This window comes from Mandrillus leucophaeus, unplaced genomic scaffold (assembly GCF_000951045.1).
Source record: "Mandrillus leucophaeus isolate KB7577 unplaced genomic scaffold, Mleu.le_1.0 Scaffold144, whole genome shotgun sequence".
Lineage (NCBI taxonomy): Eukaryota > Metazoa > Chordata > Mammalia > Primates > Cercopithecidae > Mandrillus > Mandrillus leucophaeus.
In genome coordinates, this window is record NW_012101410.1 from 3,751,478 (window position 1) to 3,769,652 (window position 18,175).

The window sequence follows — 18,175 nt, forward strand, 5'->3', positions numbered from 1 at the left end:
GCCATGTTGCCCAGGCTGGTCTCAAATTCCTGAGCTCAAGTGATCCACCCACCTGAGCCTCTCAGTGTTGGGGTTACAGGCGTGAGTCAACGTGCCCGGCCTCGGCGAATGTCTGAACTTTTTGTAGAGCTGGGGGTCTCTCTCTGTTGCTCAGGCTGGTCTCGAACTCCTGGCCTCAAGTGATCCTCCTGCCTCAGCCTCTCAAAGTGCTGAGATTATAGACATGAGCCACCACACCCAGCCCTGGTTAACATTAAAGTCTCTCTGGTACTTGGTGTGGTTTCTGTCTCCCTACTGAACCTGTCTGAGACCCAAGTCTGGCTCCGAGTCTGTTTTGTTTTCTTTTACTTTGGAAGGAGCCCAGCTGAGGCACTCACTGGACTGGATGAGCGGCAACTTTCAACAGAAACAAGACTGTTTTGCTACAGTGCTTTGTTATTCTCTAACCAGAAAGAAACCATCGGTAGTTGAAATAACACCTCAAGAGGGAACTAACCAGTAAAATTTGTCATGATAAATGCCATGAGAGTAAGAATTAAAATAAGAAGGCGGCTCCTGTTGAAGGTCAACCTGTTGTCTGCCAGGCTTTTCTGTGCCCTTCTATAAGGCATGGCTGGGCCCATAGTGAAAGCTACCCTTGAAGGCACTAAAAAAGATGGTCAAGAGGATAAACTGTAAGTCTAGATTTAGAATCTGCTAATAAAAATACATTGTTGCTGCAAGTGAAAATAGTTCACAGTCTCCAAGTCTTCTCAACCAAGAAGGTAAACTATGAGGCAACAGAGGAAAGATTTTAAGAGAGAATGAAAAACAGAGAATGTCTTTTTCAAAAATGTGAGGCAAGAGCATTGGAATTTTGGCTTCATGGAAAGAGGCTTACCACTTAGGAACTCAAGAATTACTGACCTGAGAGTAGCCAGGACAGATACCGGAAAGGGACAAGAAAAACCTGTCCATGTATTTTTGGAAAATATCCCCTTGTCAGATTAGTAGGAATGATAAGTGGTTTTATAATTTGTTACTACTCTAATTACTAACAACTTCCCATCTTATCAGAACCTATAGACCTTTGCTCTGAAGATTATGGGACTTGTCCTGACAACAGCAGGAGGAGTTAAAAGACAAGCTCGTGGAGAAGCTGCACACGGCAGGGGAGTTTGACCTTGCTTCTCCCTCAGGCCCAGCTAAACACACTTTCTGGGTTGGTTTCCTTTTGGACATAAAACACTATGAAAGCAAAATGGCCTTCAGGTGCAAACTTGATCCGTAAATGCAGAAGGAGAGGGATGGTGCCTTCAAGGGATGCAGCTCAGTGAGATAGGCTTTTTCTAAACAAGCAACCAGGGCCTGGCATCTGCAACGGTGATGAGGCATCAGCCAACTTACTGAGACCTAGCCCTCATCCTCAGGACGCAAAGTACCCAGGACAGAAAGGGACACACAGAGACACTGCTACCATACAGGGTCACTCATTGAAGGGCTACAACCAAAGCATGGGGCTAATTGGTTCACGGCAAAGAGAAGTTTCTCTGCTGCTGGCTCCCAGACCACATTAAAAAAAGCATCGGGAAGGGATCACCTTTGTGCTAGATCTTGAAGGACGTGCTGCCTTGCATATGAGGGTGAGGGGAATCCACACAGAGAAAACTGTATGAATCAGATGGGCCAATACTGGGCATATTTGGGGAACACATTTGGCTTAAGGAGAAGGAAGGACTGTCAGGGTGGTGCAGGGGCAGTCACAGAAGGGGCTTCTGCAGACAGCTGGAGGGGCACGGTGTGAGGACACCGGTCTGGCAGTGGTGGATGGATGGACAGGAGTGGGCGTAGAAGCAGCTGGCGGACGGGAGAAGGCTCCGGCAGTGGTGCCTGTGAGGGCTGTGGGCTGGCGGCGGACCCTGATCCGGGGCTGGCAGTGGAGATGGAGAGCATGGAGGAGAGAAATGTCCCAAGGAAGGGTTCATGCGGCTTGGCAGCTGACCTCATTCTTGGAAGCAGGGGAATGATGCCACCTGCTATTTATAGACCACGTACCAAAGCTCGCCTCACATCTGATTTTGCATTTGATTTTCCCTGCAACCCCTGGTAGGAGGCAGTTTTCACAGATGAGGGAACCGAGCCCAGAGTCACAGGATAGGGGAGGGACAGGGCTGGTTCTCGCGCTAGGCCTGTTAGCCTAGAATCCAATTAATATCCTGCCTTCCATTTCCTTCTACCCACCTCTTACCCTGCCTTCCTAGAATAAAAAAAATGTATTTAACTTGCCCCCATCTCCTCATCTGTAAAGAGACCGGGATCATCTGGTGGCCGAGAAAGAGAAGGTGGCATTCGGATTGGGAGTTCTTGGGGTTACTTTCACGTTTCTGAGCACCCAAACCAGGTTTACTCTCGCCACTAGTTCGAAGCAGCTCTTCTCTGTCTCCAGAAGCGACCCTGTGGACAGAAAGCTGCCCTTCCCACTCCCCGGGCTGGCTCTGCCGGGCACACTCTCCGCTTACCTCATGGCTGCCGTCACCCCAATGGGAGTGATTGGCAGCGGCCGCACGCCAGGAAACAGCCCTCGGCTCAGGACCCGCGCTCCGTTTTGGATCACTCCTGGAGGAACTGAAAAAGCAAAGGGGAGAAAGACACTGCACGTGAATTCAACTGTGAAGATTTCTGTTCCAAGTCAGAAATTCTGGATGGACCAATAAGAGAGAAAGAGACAGAGGGCAGAGAACATGTGTGGAGCAGAGACAGAGAGAAACACACACACACACACACATGCGTATACATGCACACACACAGGCACACATACAGCCACACAGACACACACACACACCGTCACGCACACACACACACACGCAGACACATGTGCACACACCCGCACATACAGACATGCACACACACACAGACATACGCGTGCACACACACACAGGGAAAGAGAGACAGAAAAAGATACCCAGAGAGTAAGACAGAAAGATCATCTGGTAAGTAAAAATCAGACTAGCAGCTCACAACCAAAGGATTAATGTCTAGGTTAAAAAAAAAAAAAAAAAAAAAAGTGAGTTTTCAAAAGTAGGCTTTAAATATTATTTTCTCACATTTATTAAACATAACCTTTTTCCTTCAGTCAGACCCTAACAACAACTCAAAAACCCCAACCCTGTAGGACAGACACCAGGTGACCAAATAAAAGCACCTCCCCATGCTTTGCCATGGGCAGAAGCTGAGAACATCTTTCCATTTATCTTTAATCCAACAAGGGGAAAAAAATGACCCAAATTGTCTCGTAAAAGCCGATTTTACAAGCTACTTGGCACCTCAGCACACACTACACAGTTCATCCCCCAGGGGATCCTCGTGGCCTGAGCAAAGGCCCCTTCCCGGGGTACCCTCTCAAGCAAATCTCCTGAGAAGTCGCTCCTCATCCCACCTTCTCCTAAACACACACATCCCTGGAGCAACCCTAAGCCCCTCTTTCACCAGCGGCCATCAGATCTTGTCCATTCTCCATACAAACTCCAAGATCTCCACACCAACCTGATTTTGTCTGAGGGTTACCTAAGAGGAGAAACGCAGGGAATCCCTGATGTAACCTTTTCTGACCTTCCAAACAGCAATTTCATCTGGTTCAAACTAATATTCTGCCATCTGCTGTATCTACCAGGAACTCGCCCTGTGTCTGAGGAGCAGAGGAGCATCACTAAGTGAGAACACGGGTGAGCTTTCATCTGAGTTCTCTGGTGTGACTCTGTGCAGGTCTCTGGATCTCTGTTTCCCTCTCTGAACACTGTTCTCCCAAGACCCTGTCTGCCATCATGGGTTCAAGACTCCCCAGAGCTCTGGCTGTGCCCATATAGTCCCTGGCACAGTCTCAGATAGTGGCAAGGTGGATAACTAGTGCTTTTGCAAACAAAGACCATCGAAAAGGCTCTAGAAAACTATGCATTCCAAAATGAAAACCACTCTGGACATTAGGTGTGTAAGCCAGTATTAAATGGGTAGAATGCAAGCTTTTCACAAAAAACATTGCCATACAGACTTTTTACTTACATAATTTTTAGGTATCTAAGGACATGTTTTCAAACCTTGAATCAAACATCACATAGGATGAACGTTCACTATTGAATACGGGGTAATTTTATAGACTGTCAATTCTTTGGGTATTCTAAACCTCTTGCTAATAATTTTTGCCATTTATTTTCCCGGTTTGCATAAGGCCTTTGTTACTAGGTCTTACAAAAGGTAGGATGGGTGAGAGAATGGAAACTCTCGCCTAAGTCAGTACTACTATTACAGTCTGGTGTTCCATAATCTCCCGTCACCCTAATGAATTGTGAGGGCAGGCAGACCCAGATCAGTAGCTCCTACCATTCCTGATTATCAGCCTGATTCCCGCTAACAGACCACCTTAGCTGAGGCAGGAGACTTACCAAGTATCTTTAAATCATAGAACTGTTAGAATGTGGTATGCAGTGAATTATCATGTCTTACACAGTTGATGAATTCTCTATAAGGAAGAATGTCTAAAGTTTATATTACCTAATTTATCTTATCTGATTTCAAGATTTCCTATAAAGTTACAGAAACCAGGACACTGTCATACTGGCGTAAGTCTAGACATACAGACCAATCGAACAGAACAGAATTCGGAAACAGAGTCACACACATGTGGTCAACTGATTTTTGACAAGGGTACCAGGACAATGCAAAGAGGGAAAAGCAAGTGTTAGAACAACCAGAGATCCATTTGGGAAAAAAATGAACTTTGAGCCTTACACCTCATACCACACATAAAAATTAGAAATGGATCATAAACCTAAATGTGGGAACTAAAATTACAAAACATCCAGTAGAAAATATAGGAGGAAAAATAGCAATAATTCTCAAGGACAGACATATGCAGAAGACAGCAGAACTCTTGTAGATAGATGCTTTGGATGAAATATTATATGTGTTGCCTAAAACGACAGCTTTTTGTTTGCCCATTTTGGGGATTGTGGGAGAGGGTCTGCATAATTTTGGTGTACGGCAGTCTCCTAGAAATGGTCAGATAGCCACAGGTTCAGCTGAATTCTGATCGAATATATCTGTCACTAGGGATGTCAAGCAGAGCAGCGACTTAGTCTGATATAATGAACCATGCTGATAAATAACTTAAATATGTAAAATCTCTAATACAGTTTAATTCTTGTCAGTAAAAATTATTACAGTCCCATATACAGATACTAAAACTTTTACCAAGTACTTTCCTATGTATTAGATGATGGAGACATAAGGTAACTACGGGCAAGAGGGAGGGGGAGATCGAGAGAGAGAGAGAGAGAGAGAGAATTAAGGAGGCAATGAAAATATACTATGGTAAGTGCTAGGACAGGGGGCCTAGAGGCAGAAAGGATGGAGACACCTAACCCAAACTAAGGGGTATTAGGGAAGGCTTCCTGTAGGAAGTGCCATCTAAACTGGAGTTCAAAGGCAGAAAAATGGCACATACAAAGATCTGGAAGTGATTTTTTAAGGATGCACAATATGCTCAAGGAACTAAAAGGTTGCTTGGTACAGCACACAATCCTAGCAGAAGATGTGTTTGGACTTTATCCCATGGGTATCGGGAAATCCATTAAGGCGTTTTGAGCAGAGAAGTGCCCTGTGCCGCAGCAGCTGACAGCCAGGCTCTGGAAACCAACCTAGGTCTATAGCCCATCTCTGTCAATTACTCATCATGTCTGCTGAGCAAGCTACTTAAACTCCGTAAGATGGGGGACAAAAATGACATTTACCCAGGGTCTCTGGAGACTTAAGTGAGTTAATGAAGGCATGAGTATTTGGAAAATGCATGTTAGTTATCAATATCGTCATCATCAACACGATCAACATCCACAGAGGAATCTTGAGGCAGCCTGTGCTTTCCCCATTTCAGAGGAGCAGAAAACCCATCAAGAACAGAATGGGACAAAATCAGACCACGCCGGAAGAATGTAGCCATCTTCCTGGTGACAGAGTTGCTGGGACAGCAACAGGTGCTGTTATGGCACTTCTGTTCCCCTTGTGCGTGTCATATCAGAGCCACCCGTGCAGCAGCAACACCCAAAACACATCAAGTTGGACAAAGACCAGGGAAGCCCTGGAATGGGAACAGAGCAAATCCAAGTTAGGGAGCGCAAGTTCTTATTAACCCTGGCATGGTCGTCAAGGCATCTGCCAATCAAGGAGAAAAGCACCCCTGGGGACAGTGTGGCATGACAGAGTCCTCTGCCCAAATGCTCAGAACCTGTAAGCACCAGGGGTACGGCCAGCAGAAAGGAAAACTAGGAAAGGAAGCCAGTCGTCACCAGGTTCCTACTGGAGACCATGTTCTTTGGATGTTCCTTGTCTCATGGAACCCTCAGGGATGAGGTATGCTGCAGTGGTTAAGAGTGTAGGCTCTGAGCCACACAGCCTCAGTTCGGCCTTGGCCTAGTGCCTTCACCTTCCTGGGCCTCCATTTCCTCACTGGTGAAGCAGACTTAAACATACCTTGTAGGATTGCTCTGAGAATGAAATAAGATAAGCTACATCAACTGCTTAGCTCAGTGGCTGGCTCGTTATGTAAGCTCATCATCGTCATCATCAACGTCATCCTTCTGCCATCCTATATCACCTCTCTGGCATCCTCTTACTGATGATCTACAAGGACAGGGCTGAATGGGGTCAGAACATGGGGAAATACTTTCAGCCCATTATGCTTTTTGTAGTTATTCCTAACTCCGCATTTACCTATTAAAACATCTTCCTGATTAAGGAACAGCACTCATTTCAAAGAGAATCTCACGGACAAAGCTCTCTTGAAGCATTAATAGGCTTTCCCTGAGCTATTTCCTGAACCTCACAAGACTTCTGGCATGTCGACTCAGCTCTTCCTCTGAATCCTGCAGCTTGTTCTCAAATGAGCTGCAACTAAACGCTGCCTCTGCCAACCCTGGCACTTCTCCGTCCTCATCATTGGCAGTGCTCTCCATGGAGAGATGGAGGCTGTGTTCATGTTTGCTCACCAGCTGCCAGAAACCAGCTGTGACACTTAACCGCAGCCCTGCCTTTCTCCTTTCTGCCCCCATCCCCAAGTGTCAGGAACATGGCTTCTGAAGAACAAGTCACAGCCAGTCTAAAATGGCTCTGTTAGAGAAAGGCATTCTGAGGCCCACAGTTCACTACCTACATTAGGAAGCTTGGTGGGAACATGAGTCGATCCTTCAGCCCTTTCTCTACCAGCACATCTACTCTTTCCCTTCGTTTTACTCTGTTTCCCTCAGAGCACACGAAGACACCGAAAGACCAAAACCTTACAGCCAATCTGCCGCCCCCAATGTACTGCAATGCACTGGCCTCCAGCTGTGTAAGACATCAAAAGGGCTCGATGTTCAAAGTCAACTTCTCCCTCGGATTTGTGGCTCTCTCCAGACAAGGCCCAGGCCTCCAGCATCATCCCTGCAAGTTAGGCCAGTTACGTATTTGTCTTTTAGATGGGAGAATACCCACCCCTGAGGCTCTCAGGATGAGGGACGTTGGCACCACACTTTCCCACACTTGCCATCAACCACGTTCTCAGATGTTAGAGAGGAACTCGAAGCTTTCTGGTTTTAACTAGCAAGAAGGCAACCTTCACACATAAGAAGAGAGCCAAACAGAGCAGCACCGCTCACTGTAGATGCTGTGATCTAAATGGGATAACGCAATCCTGAGCATCTTAAAAAAAAACAAAAAAAGTCTAAGGTCCAGGACAAACCCCTCCACACTACATCGTCCCTCAGCACTTCCCCGGCTCCCCTCCTGAGGCTTAGCTTCCTTGGTGTTTCACAACTTCTAAAATTAACCTCTGAGCTCTTGCCGCTGCCTTTGGAGGGCAGCCCTGGCTAACTCTCTCAGAGGCCATAAGCTGAGCAGCAGGTGATTCCGCTAATCCTTCCCCTTCCTAAAGTCGGCCTTTCCACCTGCTTACTTGGAAGCGCACTGGGGAGGGGGCTGGCACGGGGAGACACAGCCTATTTCCTGGTTGTGCTCCCTCTGCTGTGCCTGGTGTGTCTGACATACATCCCAGTTCCAGGCAGGGGGAGGAACGCCTTCCCCCAATCCCTCCCCTTCCCTTGTTCCATTTTGTTGTTTTGTTTATTATCTAGAGTTCGTCTCTGGGAACCTTCCAAACAGGGATTATATAAGCCTTTGAAGATGAGTAATGGAGATCTGGCTTCTCCTGACTAACGAGTCCTCCATTGGGGTTAAAGCTGACTCACAGGGCTTTTCAAAGGGGAACTCACTGCAAAGCAGGTACTTAAGGAGATACTAGAAGCTGGAATTAGTCTACATAGCCATTTTGAGGGTGGGGAGGGTGGGGTAGGCAGAAGGATTTGACTGGAGCATAATCTAAAGTCCGGGAGGTAATGAGCCAGCCATGTCCCACGCTGACTGTTCTGAAGGCAGCGTCCTATACAGCACGTGAGACATGGTGGCTCTCCTTGCAGAATGTTTCCTGTGCTGCAAACAGGCAAAGTCTAAAAAGGCGAATGTCACATGCACAGCGGATGCTGCCAGGAGGACAAAATGTTGCAGCCTGAGGTTTTTACTAGGTGCACACTGCTGCTGCACTGCAAGTGAAGCATTAGACTGAAATGAGAGGTGGAGGGACCCACAGGGACTCCAGCCCAAGCAAGACATTGTGTGCTGGGCTCCCTTGGGGCAACACAGACCCTCCAACGATAAAGAGGCCTGCTCTGCCTGGGGCTCTCAACAGCATCTGAGCCATTTCCTTTGTGCAACCTACTCAGCTTCAGACCCTGGACTGTGGCCAGTCTGCTGGCCTTGTGCTAGCTTTACAGATGCTGAGCAAGGGTAGGAGGAAGAGAAAAGATCTAAGTGGCTGCCATCTGGTGACCTGGAGTGGCTATGAAGGGTGAGGACAAAGGAAAAGCCTTCCAGCCATCCAGGCCAGCCTCTATCTGCTGGGAGCAGAACAGCAGCAGAAGAGACTGGGTTGGTGGCCCCCATGCAAGCAGGGGCATCTAGCAGCCCGAGAGGTGAAAACAAGGGGCTATAAATAGCACTGCACGAGGAAGCTCTATAAACGGGGCCCAGCCACAGCACCAGCCCACGGGGGAACACAGACAGGCTCTGCGCAGACAGGAAATGTGTTGCTCTCGGAAGCCACACTCCCCACTCATGGGCAGCGGCAGGACCCCTCAACCTGGAGAAGACCTGGGAGATATCCACACTGGGACACGGGCACACAAACATCCCTACATAGGCTGCTCACACACCATCACTGTCGCTGGCTGGCTGGCTGTTGCCTTTAACCATTTTTGCACAGGAATAGCCTCTCACTTTTTCCAGGCCTTGGGCGATGCCGGCAGGGCAGGGGATGACTGCCTAATCATTCTGTCTGTAATGCTTTTCCCTTAAGGCAAAGGACTGCCTCAAATCCCAAGAAAAATAACGTTATACAACGTGAAATGAAAAGAAAGGTGGCAGGGGACAGGGGCATGGAGAAAGAGTGAAGCCAGAAAGAGCTAACCACAAGCTGCAGATATATTCCTCCGGTTGGGTTTATGGGCAGGATCGGCCAGCTGACTTCCCAAGTGCACAGAGAAGACGCTCCGTGCATCTTCACTCCCTTGCAATGGTACTGCTCCAATCCTCGGGGTCCTTACAACCTGCCCCTTGACTATGCTTGCCCTTGACCTCCAGGGCATTGAACCAGGGCTGGCGGTCAGATGGGACAGTGAATGCAAAGGTGGTGTCCCTACTCTCTGCCCAGTCTTCACATTTACTTTGCTGTTACTCCTGTCCATGAGCATCTCCTTCTATGACCTTTGGAGGCACCCTGGGTTCTTTCCTTCCACTGTCTTGGAGCTCCATTCTTGGCCTGGGGCTTTCATGAAGGCTGCGGCTGGATTTCTCACACAGCGGTAATAGCCTTCTAAAAAAAGCCTTCTAAAAATGAGCCTACAGCTTCAAAATATGAACACTGAGCTTGTAAAACTCAAATTCAGCATTTCAATGTAAACAGGACTGTGGCTATCCTGGAAAAAGAAGTATTTACAGTTGGAGTGTTACAGAGATGGAGAGGGGTGGCGAACGCCGAAAACAACTCGTCTACTCATCAGGAGAAACCTTTTTCCTTTCCTACCCATGCTCAAGAATCCAGTAATCATGGACATTTATGGAAGCTGCTGAGGATCTGCGAATGATCCATCAGTCCCCTTGCCTGGCTTGGTTTCATTTCAAAGATACTCCAGGCTCCAGCAGGCCTGTTGCACCAGACTCTTCTCCAAAATGGCAGCCTGGTGATGAGGTCTCAGAAGAGAAAGACATTTCTAAAAACGGGTACTGCTCAGGTCCATTACGGTTAAGCTGGCCCCATGTAGCCTCTTCTAGCAGAAGTCCATAATCCCATTTTCCCTCTGCACTTCAGCAACCAGCTGGAAGTATTTTTGTTAAGCTAATGATCACTGTGTAGTGGCTGGGTGCAAAGGAAGGTGCTCGAATCTTACACGGCTCTGATGAAATCAGAATGTTTCCACTGGGTTGAGTTATGCAACTTAATTTTAGAAATCTTTTCAGCCTGGAACTTGATTACAATCTGGTCTGTACTTTTCCTGCAATGCCATCTAAGAATGGAAGTTTATTTAAAAAAAAAAATTAAAAACATACATATTTCTCTGAAATATAAAAACATCATTTAAAAACCACACTCCAGGTTAACTGCTAGTTACACAGCTAGACCAGTATCTGCTTAGCAGTGGCGTTTGCATGTCAGAGGTGTAGGGAGTCCAACATTGCAATAGCTGGAGGTCTGAGTTTAGAGAGAGAGAATCAGAACTCTAGACTGTTCGGAACAGGTAATGGCAGCTCCAGGCAGAGGAACAAGCCTCCCTGAGAATGCTCAGCTGAATTTCTTGGGTCTTTTAAAATAGGAATAAATAAGAAAGGTTGGAGTCAAATATCTTAAAGCTGTCAGGAAGGCTGGACAAGCAGGGGGGCTATGATGGATGGCCTGGAACTCCACGTAGTCCACTACTAACAAAAAGCACCTGTTTTGGGTCTGAGGATGGATGTTTTCCTGTGTGAAGTACCATCCACTCCAAAGGCAGAGACTCCCCACTGCTCAGCCAGCCACGTGGCCCTCAGAGAGCCAGAACCCAAAATGAGCTGAAGGCCTAGCCATAAGAAGGAGACAGGTGAGTGCCAGCCCCTACGTGGCAGTGTTGTAGTGGTGTCTGCTGCTTCATGTCACCATGTCCTCACCAGTGTGTTTCATCAGTAAGAGGCTGTAACGCAGCAATGTCTTAAAAACGAGCTGAGCAGACCCTGGTAAACCAGCTGTCTGTGTGTCCAACAGGGTTCTAGCTGGGTGTGGAATGTGGGCACAGGTACTGACCTCGAGTTGGGAGGAGGAAGAGACAGATATCTTTGTTCAAAGTCATTCTTCATCCCTTGGGAAGAGATCTTTCTAAAACCATGGTAGACTAGCTCCAGAGATGGCAAAAACCTCAGGTGGTGAGAAGAAGTCTCAGTAAGGAAGAGTTGTCTCAAACTTGACATTGTTCAAGGCCAACAGAAGGTGAGGATGGGAGTCCTGCTTAGCTCAACAGCCCTGCCCTGCTATCTGCGGCAGCCTGGGAGGCTGGGTGGAAATGGTCCAAGCTGGTAGCATGGTTTCATTTCAAAGATATTCCAGGCTCCAACAGGCCTATTTCACTAGACTCTTCTCCAAAATGGCAGCCTGGCGATAAGGTCCCAGAAGAGAAAGAAATGTCTAAAAATGGGTACTGCTCCCGTCCATTATGGTTAAGCTGGCCCCATGTAGCCTCTTCTAGGAGAAACTACAAACTCACAGGAGCAATACCCACAGGAGCAAGGAAGGCCTCTCCACTGGGACTCAATAAAGGATCTGTTTTCCTTTCCCCACGTCTTAAGTCCTGAAATTATATGAGAACTTTCTCATCTTGGAAATATACCTATGCATTCATTCATACATATGCATGGCTGCATGTTTATATGCATATGCATGTACTCATGGACTTATGTAGCTTTTAAAGTGATTCTACAAGGGACGTTCTACTTTAGCATTCGTTCTTCCTATGACCTGGTGTATAAATGAGAAGGTTAAGTTCACAAACTATGGTGCTGTAGGCTATAGAAATATCTACTCACAACCTGCTTGTATCTCAGGGGGAGTATTCAAAAGCATCATGGCACTGGCAGCATCAATGTCAGGATCTGGAAAAATCAACCAATAAATAACATTATTTACAACGGGGCCGGTGTGTGTGTGTGTTTTTCCCCCTGCAAGTTACAGTTCATGAATGCAACAGAGAAAAAAAAAATATCCAGGAACTAGATGAGCTATCCCCAAGGCGACATTCTTCCCAGTGGGATCTGAGAAGAAGAAAACGTGTTCTAGAATGAGATTTAAGGATCACGTTAGTAAATTTTTCATCACACAAGCATAGTCTCTTCTCATGTTGTTAATTTTATAATTTGCACCGTATGTTCCTGATAAATTGCTGATCTATGCACCCCCATAGCTTTTACCCTGGGGTGAGGAGCAGGAGAGTCAGTGACAATAGGAAGTTCAGCCATAGGAATCTTTAATGAACTGGGGAAAGCTCACAGCATCAGGAAAGCATTAAACACACCTGCATCTAGTGAGATACAAACAAGACATCTGGTCATTTCCATTTGTCAGCAGAATGTAAGTTGTGTTTCACGAGGTTATGTGCTTGTAACAGCGGTGTGGAGCTGGTGAAGGCATTTAAAAAAAGCACTTAAAATATAAAGAAAAAATTAAAGTTCTGATGTTGAGGGCACAATGTTTGCTTCCACTGCTATTATTGCTTTTAATATGGGTAAAAAAAAAAAATACTCATCACTTCATTGCTATAATTCTTAATAGGTTTCTGAATCCTTACTGATCCACCAGTTGACAGATGGCAGGTTATATAGAGACAGAGAAAAATATTATCCTTTTATAACTAAATTCATTTTCCTCTGAGAAACAGCAGATCTGCTGCTATGGAAATGAAGGTCACCATGACAACAGTAAACAACCCCCAAGAATGGTCACTGAATAGGCTGAAAAGAACATCTGCCCCAGCGCAGCGTCCCAGCTGCCCTGGGGCGAAATTCACTAATAGTGCGGTGATGCCGCGTGACAGAAGCTGCCGCCTGTGCCCTGTCCAAATAAATGAAGTGTGCAATTGAAGTCGACATCAAAATGCCTTCCCTTGCAGATTACTGCCTCTGTGTCCGCTAAACCCAATGACTAATGACGGGGGACAAGGGGCTCGCACTTGTCAGTTTTTGTACAAATTACATACCAAAAAATTCAATTTACTACTAATGGCTCCATGGCACTTTATTTTGGGTATTATGCTAGAAAATTACTTTTTTAATGTTTAAAAAAGTACGTTTTTCATACTTTATATGTGTGGTTTAATTCCAACGGAGTAATACGATGTGGTAAAAAGAGGCCCACAAGCAATTAATGATATGGACGACGCTGCTTCCCAAAGACAAGGTCTCAAGAAAGAAAGAAAAAAAAAATAGACCTTGACTCTGAAGAGTTTTTTTCTATTTTGCCTGCAGAAGGCCTGTTACTTACACTCCATAATGGACTAAAAGTTTATTTTAATAAGTACATTATATGAGAAACAAGTAAATTAACTTATTTGGCAACTCCAGGGGTGAAATTCCTAAAACAGTCACCATTTCCCACTGATATTAGTATATATATTGTATATGTAAACTACTATATATCAACTAATATAATTAATCATTAATCAAATATATATAAACTATTATAGATAATATACATACTATATTAGCTATTATATATAATAGTATATATATAGTTTATATATTTGGCAACTCCAGGGGTGAAATACCTTAAACAGTCACCATTTCTCACTGATATTAATATATATTATATATTAATTACAATGCACTTTATATATGTATATTAATATTATATATTAAGATATATTAACCATTATATAATAGTATATTAAGTACTTTTATATATAATATATAATAAATTATGCATATTATATAGAATCATTAATAAAATATATATTATTATATAATAGTATACATAGTTTATATATACTATTATATATAATAGTTAATATACTATAAATTATACATAAAATTAGTTTATAATAGTTGTATGTTATAGTTTATAATATATAATATAATTTATATATTGTAAATTATATATAATTTGTTATATATTATAAACTATAGTTTATATATACTAGTACATATAAGTTAATATATTATAAACTATTAGTTTATAATGTATATAAGTTCATAACAATATATGAGTTATATAATATATAACATGTTATATGTTATATGTAATATAAACTATATAATATAAACTATGTAAACTATATAATATAAACTATATAAACTATATAATATATAACATCGACTAAGCTTTATACAGTTTATAATAGTATACATAGTAGTTAATATATACTACTATATATAATGGTTAATATGGTTTATATATACACTATTATAAAATAGTTTACATATTAATTAGTTGAATGATTTTATATATTTAATATATATAAAAACATATATATTTATATATATAAAACCATTCAACTAAAAAATTAAAAGTTCTCCCCACTGCCCCTGTGGCTCGCACTGCCCTGGGTCCCTTGGTGCCCCACAGGGCCTGTTGCCTGGAAGTAGCACTCACAGCCTCAGCATTCTTGTTGGCATCTCACAAGTCACAGGGACAAGCAGTTCCTGAGGGGGGGCTGTTAAGGCCACAGGCCTTTCCTTCTTGCCCCTCCTTTTAGAAATGGCCTTTTCCTTTCTCAGGGGGTAGCCAAGAAAAATGATTTTTTCCTGCCAAGCAAAAGGTCTCTGCCATTACTGAGAACACAACTGCTACAGGTGACCACGGTTGGCCTGGCTACATGGTCCCTACCTCCACAGGTGACTCGTACCCAAAGTTTTCCTCAGTGGCCAGGAGGTTTGCTGGGCCCAGAACAAGAGGAAACACAGGGAGGAAGTCTGGAGTCTTTTTCTATTTATATGGCCAGAAAATTAAAGGAAGTATTTCTGTATTCTTCAAAAACACATTAAAGGAAATTGTAGAGGGACACAAATAAAAAGAAGACATAGTGAAAGAAAGAAAACAGAAAGAGAGAAAGGAAACCTTAAAGGAAAAGTATCCCATCAATAATCACACATGTGGGAGAACCTAAGCGGGGCATTCCCAAGGCACACTTGGGGGGGTGCTTTGGATTTGTAGAGCATCCACCTGTGGCCCCCCACCCCCACCCAGCCAAGCCAAACAGATACATAAACTGAAAAAAAAGCAGCAAGCTGAGGGACGTGTTCCCCGTCTTTCCTTCAAACCAGATATGCCATGTCTGATGCCTCCACAGATAAAAATCCTGATGTGATCATGGAACTAGTGCTGGTCTCCGGTCATTCGGGGCAGGTGCAACCCCCAGCCTTCACATGATCTCATTCACAATGCATTCCTACAGCCCCACTCTCCCTTCTGAAAGGATCAGTTCCTGAATAAGTAGCCCTATGGGCAGAATGGAGCAGAGAGCAAGGCTTGGAATTCTCCTCTCTTGACATCTTAAGTAAGCGAATTGGCAAATGCAAGAACTGCAAATGGTAGGAGAAAATTAAAATGTTTATGCACACTGGCATACTACAGTACCAGCCCTTCCCCAGGGGAGTACAGCCAGTGCCATTGTTTCAAAAGTCAACTTTACTGAGGGATGATTTACATACAAGAACATGTGCCCATTTTAAGTGTAGAGTTTTAAGAGTTCTGACACCACTGTTACCACCATCATCAAGATAAAGAGCATAGCCAAGATAGAGATTTCCATCACCCCAAAGTTTACTTGCACCCCTTGGCAGACATACCTACCCCTAGTCTGGACAACCATGGATTTGCCTTCTGTTATTCATCAAAGATGTGGTGTCAATAGTTCATTCCTTATGGCTATCACTGAGTTGTAGTCACTGAATGGATATACCACAATTCATTCACCGGTAGGTTGACATTGGATTGTTTCCAGTTTTGGATATGATACAAAAGCTGCTGTAAACTTTTATACCAGTCTTTTTTGAACCTGCGTTTTCATTTCTCTTGGAAAATTGCTGGTAAACGTATGTTTACCTTTACAGAGAATCGCTACATTGTTTTCCAAAGAGGGTGCGTGTACCACGCAGGAGAGTTTCAGTTGCTCCATATTTTTGGCCACTACTTGAAATCGTCAATCTTTAAAAACGTTAGCCATCTAGGGCATATATAGTGATATTTCACTGTGGTTTTCATTTATATTTCCCTAATGACAAATAACCTTGAGCATCTTTTCATGTGCTTGATGGCCATTCTTATCTTACATGAAAAGTCTGTTGAAGTCTTTTATCTATTTTTTAGTTAGGTGGTTCAACTAGTATTCTTCAGTTGTAAGATTTTTAAAAATATTCTGAATATAAGTCCTCTATGAGATATATGTTTTTTTCTCAGTCCATGGTTTACTATTCTGTTTCCTAAGAGTGTCTTTTAAGAAGCAGCAGTCTTCAATTTTTACTTAGTCCAGTTTACCATTTTGTTCTTTTACAGCTTAGTGTCTTTTGTGTTCTAAGAAATCTTAGCCTACCCTAAAATTGCAAAGATTTCCCAAGTGTCATCTTTTTGGTTTTCATTTGTGAGTGTACTAGATATAACACTTTCTGGGTTCAATATCCAGATTGACAGGCAAACAAAAATAGACGTCATCACTCAGACCTCTTTCCTTATCCAGCAAGCTGGTTAAGCACAGACCTAGCACTGTAGATCAATGCCAGAAGGACCCTCTTTGGCTCCTGGGGTGAACACCAAGCAGCCTAATGAGTCTGATAACCTTCTATGGAAAAGTGTCCTGGACTCTCTGCTAGAACATCTCATATGCCTTTCTCCTTGTCACACCCTGACACCCTGTCAGTGCTTCTGTCTTCAGAGCCAACAACCTCCTGTCTCTCCTCTCCAAAGAGAAGAGACGCTATAATGCTTACTCTTATCTATTATTAAAATACTTAAGTTTTTCCCCTCTTTTTAAAAGTCATGAAAGTAATGTGTGTTCACTGTAAAAAAAAACAAAAACAAAACACTGGATGGATATAATTTGAGAGATAAATGCCTTCCCTATAGGCTTACTTTCAAAATCATATTTTCTTATACATATGTCCAGAAATTATCCATGCAAAAATAAGCATATATATATATACATTCATTGAAATACAAATACACACATATGTATTTACTCATGCACGCAAATCTATCTTTTTAAAAAATAACTTTATATGGAAAACAGTTTCCTGCAACTTAAAATTTTTTTCACTTAACAAATTTCGTCAGCCTTTTATATTAGTATATGATATCAAAAGTTTTTCTACAGTGAGATTTTTATGCATAAAAACACACTGCACTGTTTGTACAGGCATTCCCTTTTCTTTAGATTGTAAACTACCAGAAGGTAGAAAGAAAGTATTTGAGTTGATTATATAACTTGTGCTCAGCACGGTACTCCAACCTACAGATTCTGGGCACACTTCTCCCAGTCCCCTCACCCAAACACCCCTCCCTTGGATCTCTCCACCCCACCCCTTCCTATGAGGATACAGTGCTGCCCCACTCTCTCTCTCCTGTGCCTCTCTCTGGGGCTCACTCCCACTCTCTACCTTAGGTAATGTGCTACTTTTCATCAGCACACTCTGGGTCTCTATAAAAAAGTCTAAATTTTCTGTGGTCAAGAGAGACTACTGGTGGTTTACCTCTTTAGATAGCAGAGGAACTTTCTGATGCAGGCACGGTATTGTGGTAGGATGCTTTTGACCAAAGACATTGGAGCTTTGTGTCTGGAATTATTTCAGGGGACTGGGTAGCTGTTTGGTGGATAGCAGGGGCTTCTGCTTCAGAGGCATAGCTGATTGTGAAGGATAAAGGGCCCGGGAAGAGATCTCTAGGAGGGGAGCAGTGGATTGGCTTTGTAGGATCTTCCCTAGAGGGTCCAACCCAGTTTATCAGCGTAAGAAAAGAGACAGGCCAGGCGCGGTGGCTCAAGCCTGTAATCCCAGCACTTTGGGAGGCCGAGGCGGGTGGATCACGAGGTCAGGAGATCGAGACCATCCTGGC

The 18,175-nt window shown here is 43.9% G+C and overlaps 1 protein-coding gene across 3 annotated transcripts in view; it reads right to left on the bottom strand.

Annotated features, from left to right (window-relative positions):
• Window positions 1–18,175, bottom strand: part of FOXN3 (forkhead box N3) — a 520,915-nt gene that overhangs the window by 27,469 nt on the left and 475,271 nt on the right. For 2 of the 3 annotated variants that reach the window (XM_011974304.1, XM_011974303.1), the window contains 2 exons: window positions 12,166–12,231; window positions 2,499–2,604 (listed from right to left, as the gene is read on the bottom strand). In XM_011974304.1, coding sequence (XP_011829694.1) covers window positions 2,499–2,604; window positions 12,166–12,231 — 172 coding nt within the window. The remainder of the gene's footprint in view (window positions 1–2,498; window positions 2,605–12,165; window positions 12,232–18,175) is intronic. The other variant, XM_011974305.1, reaches the window with a different exon arrangement.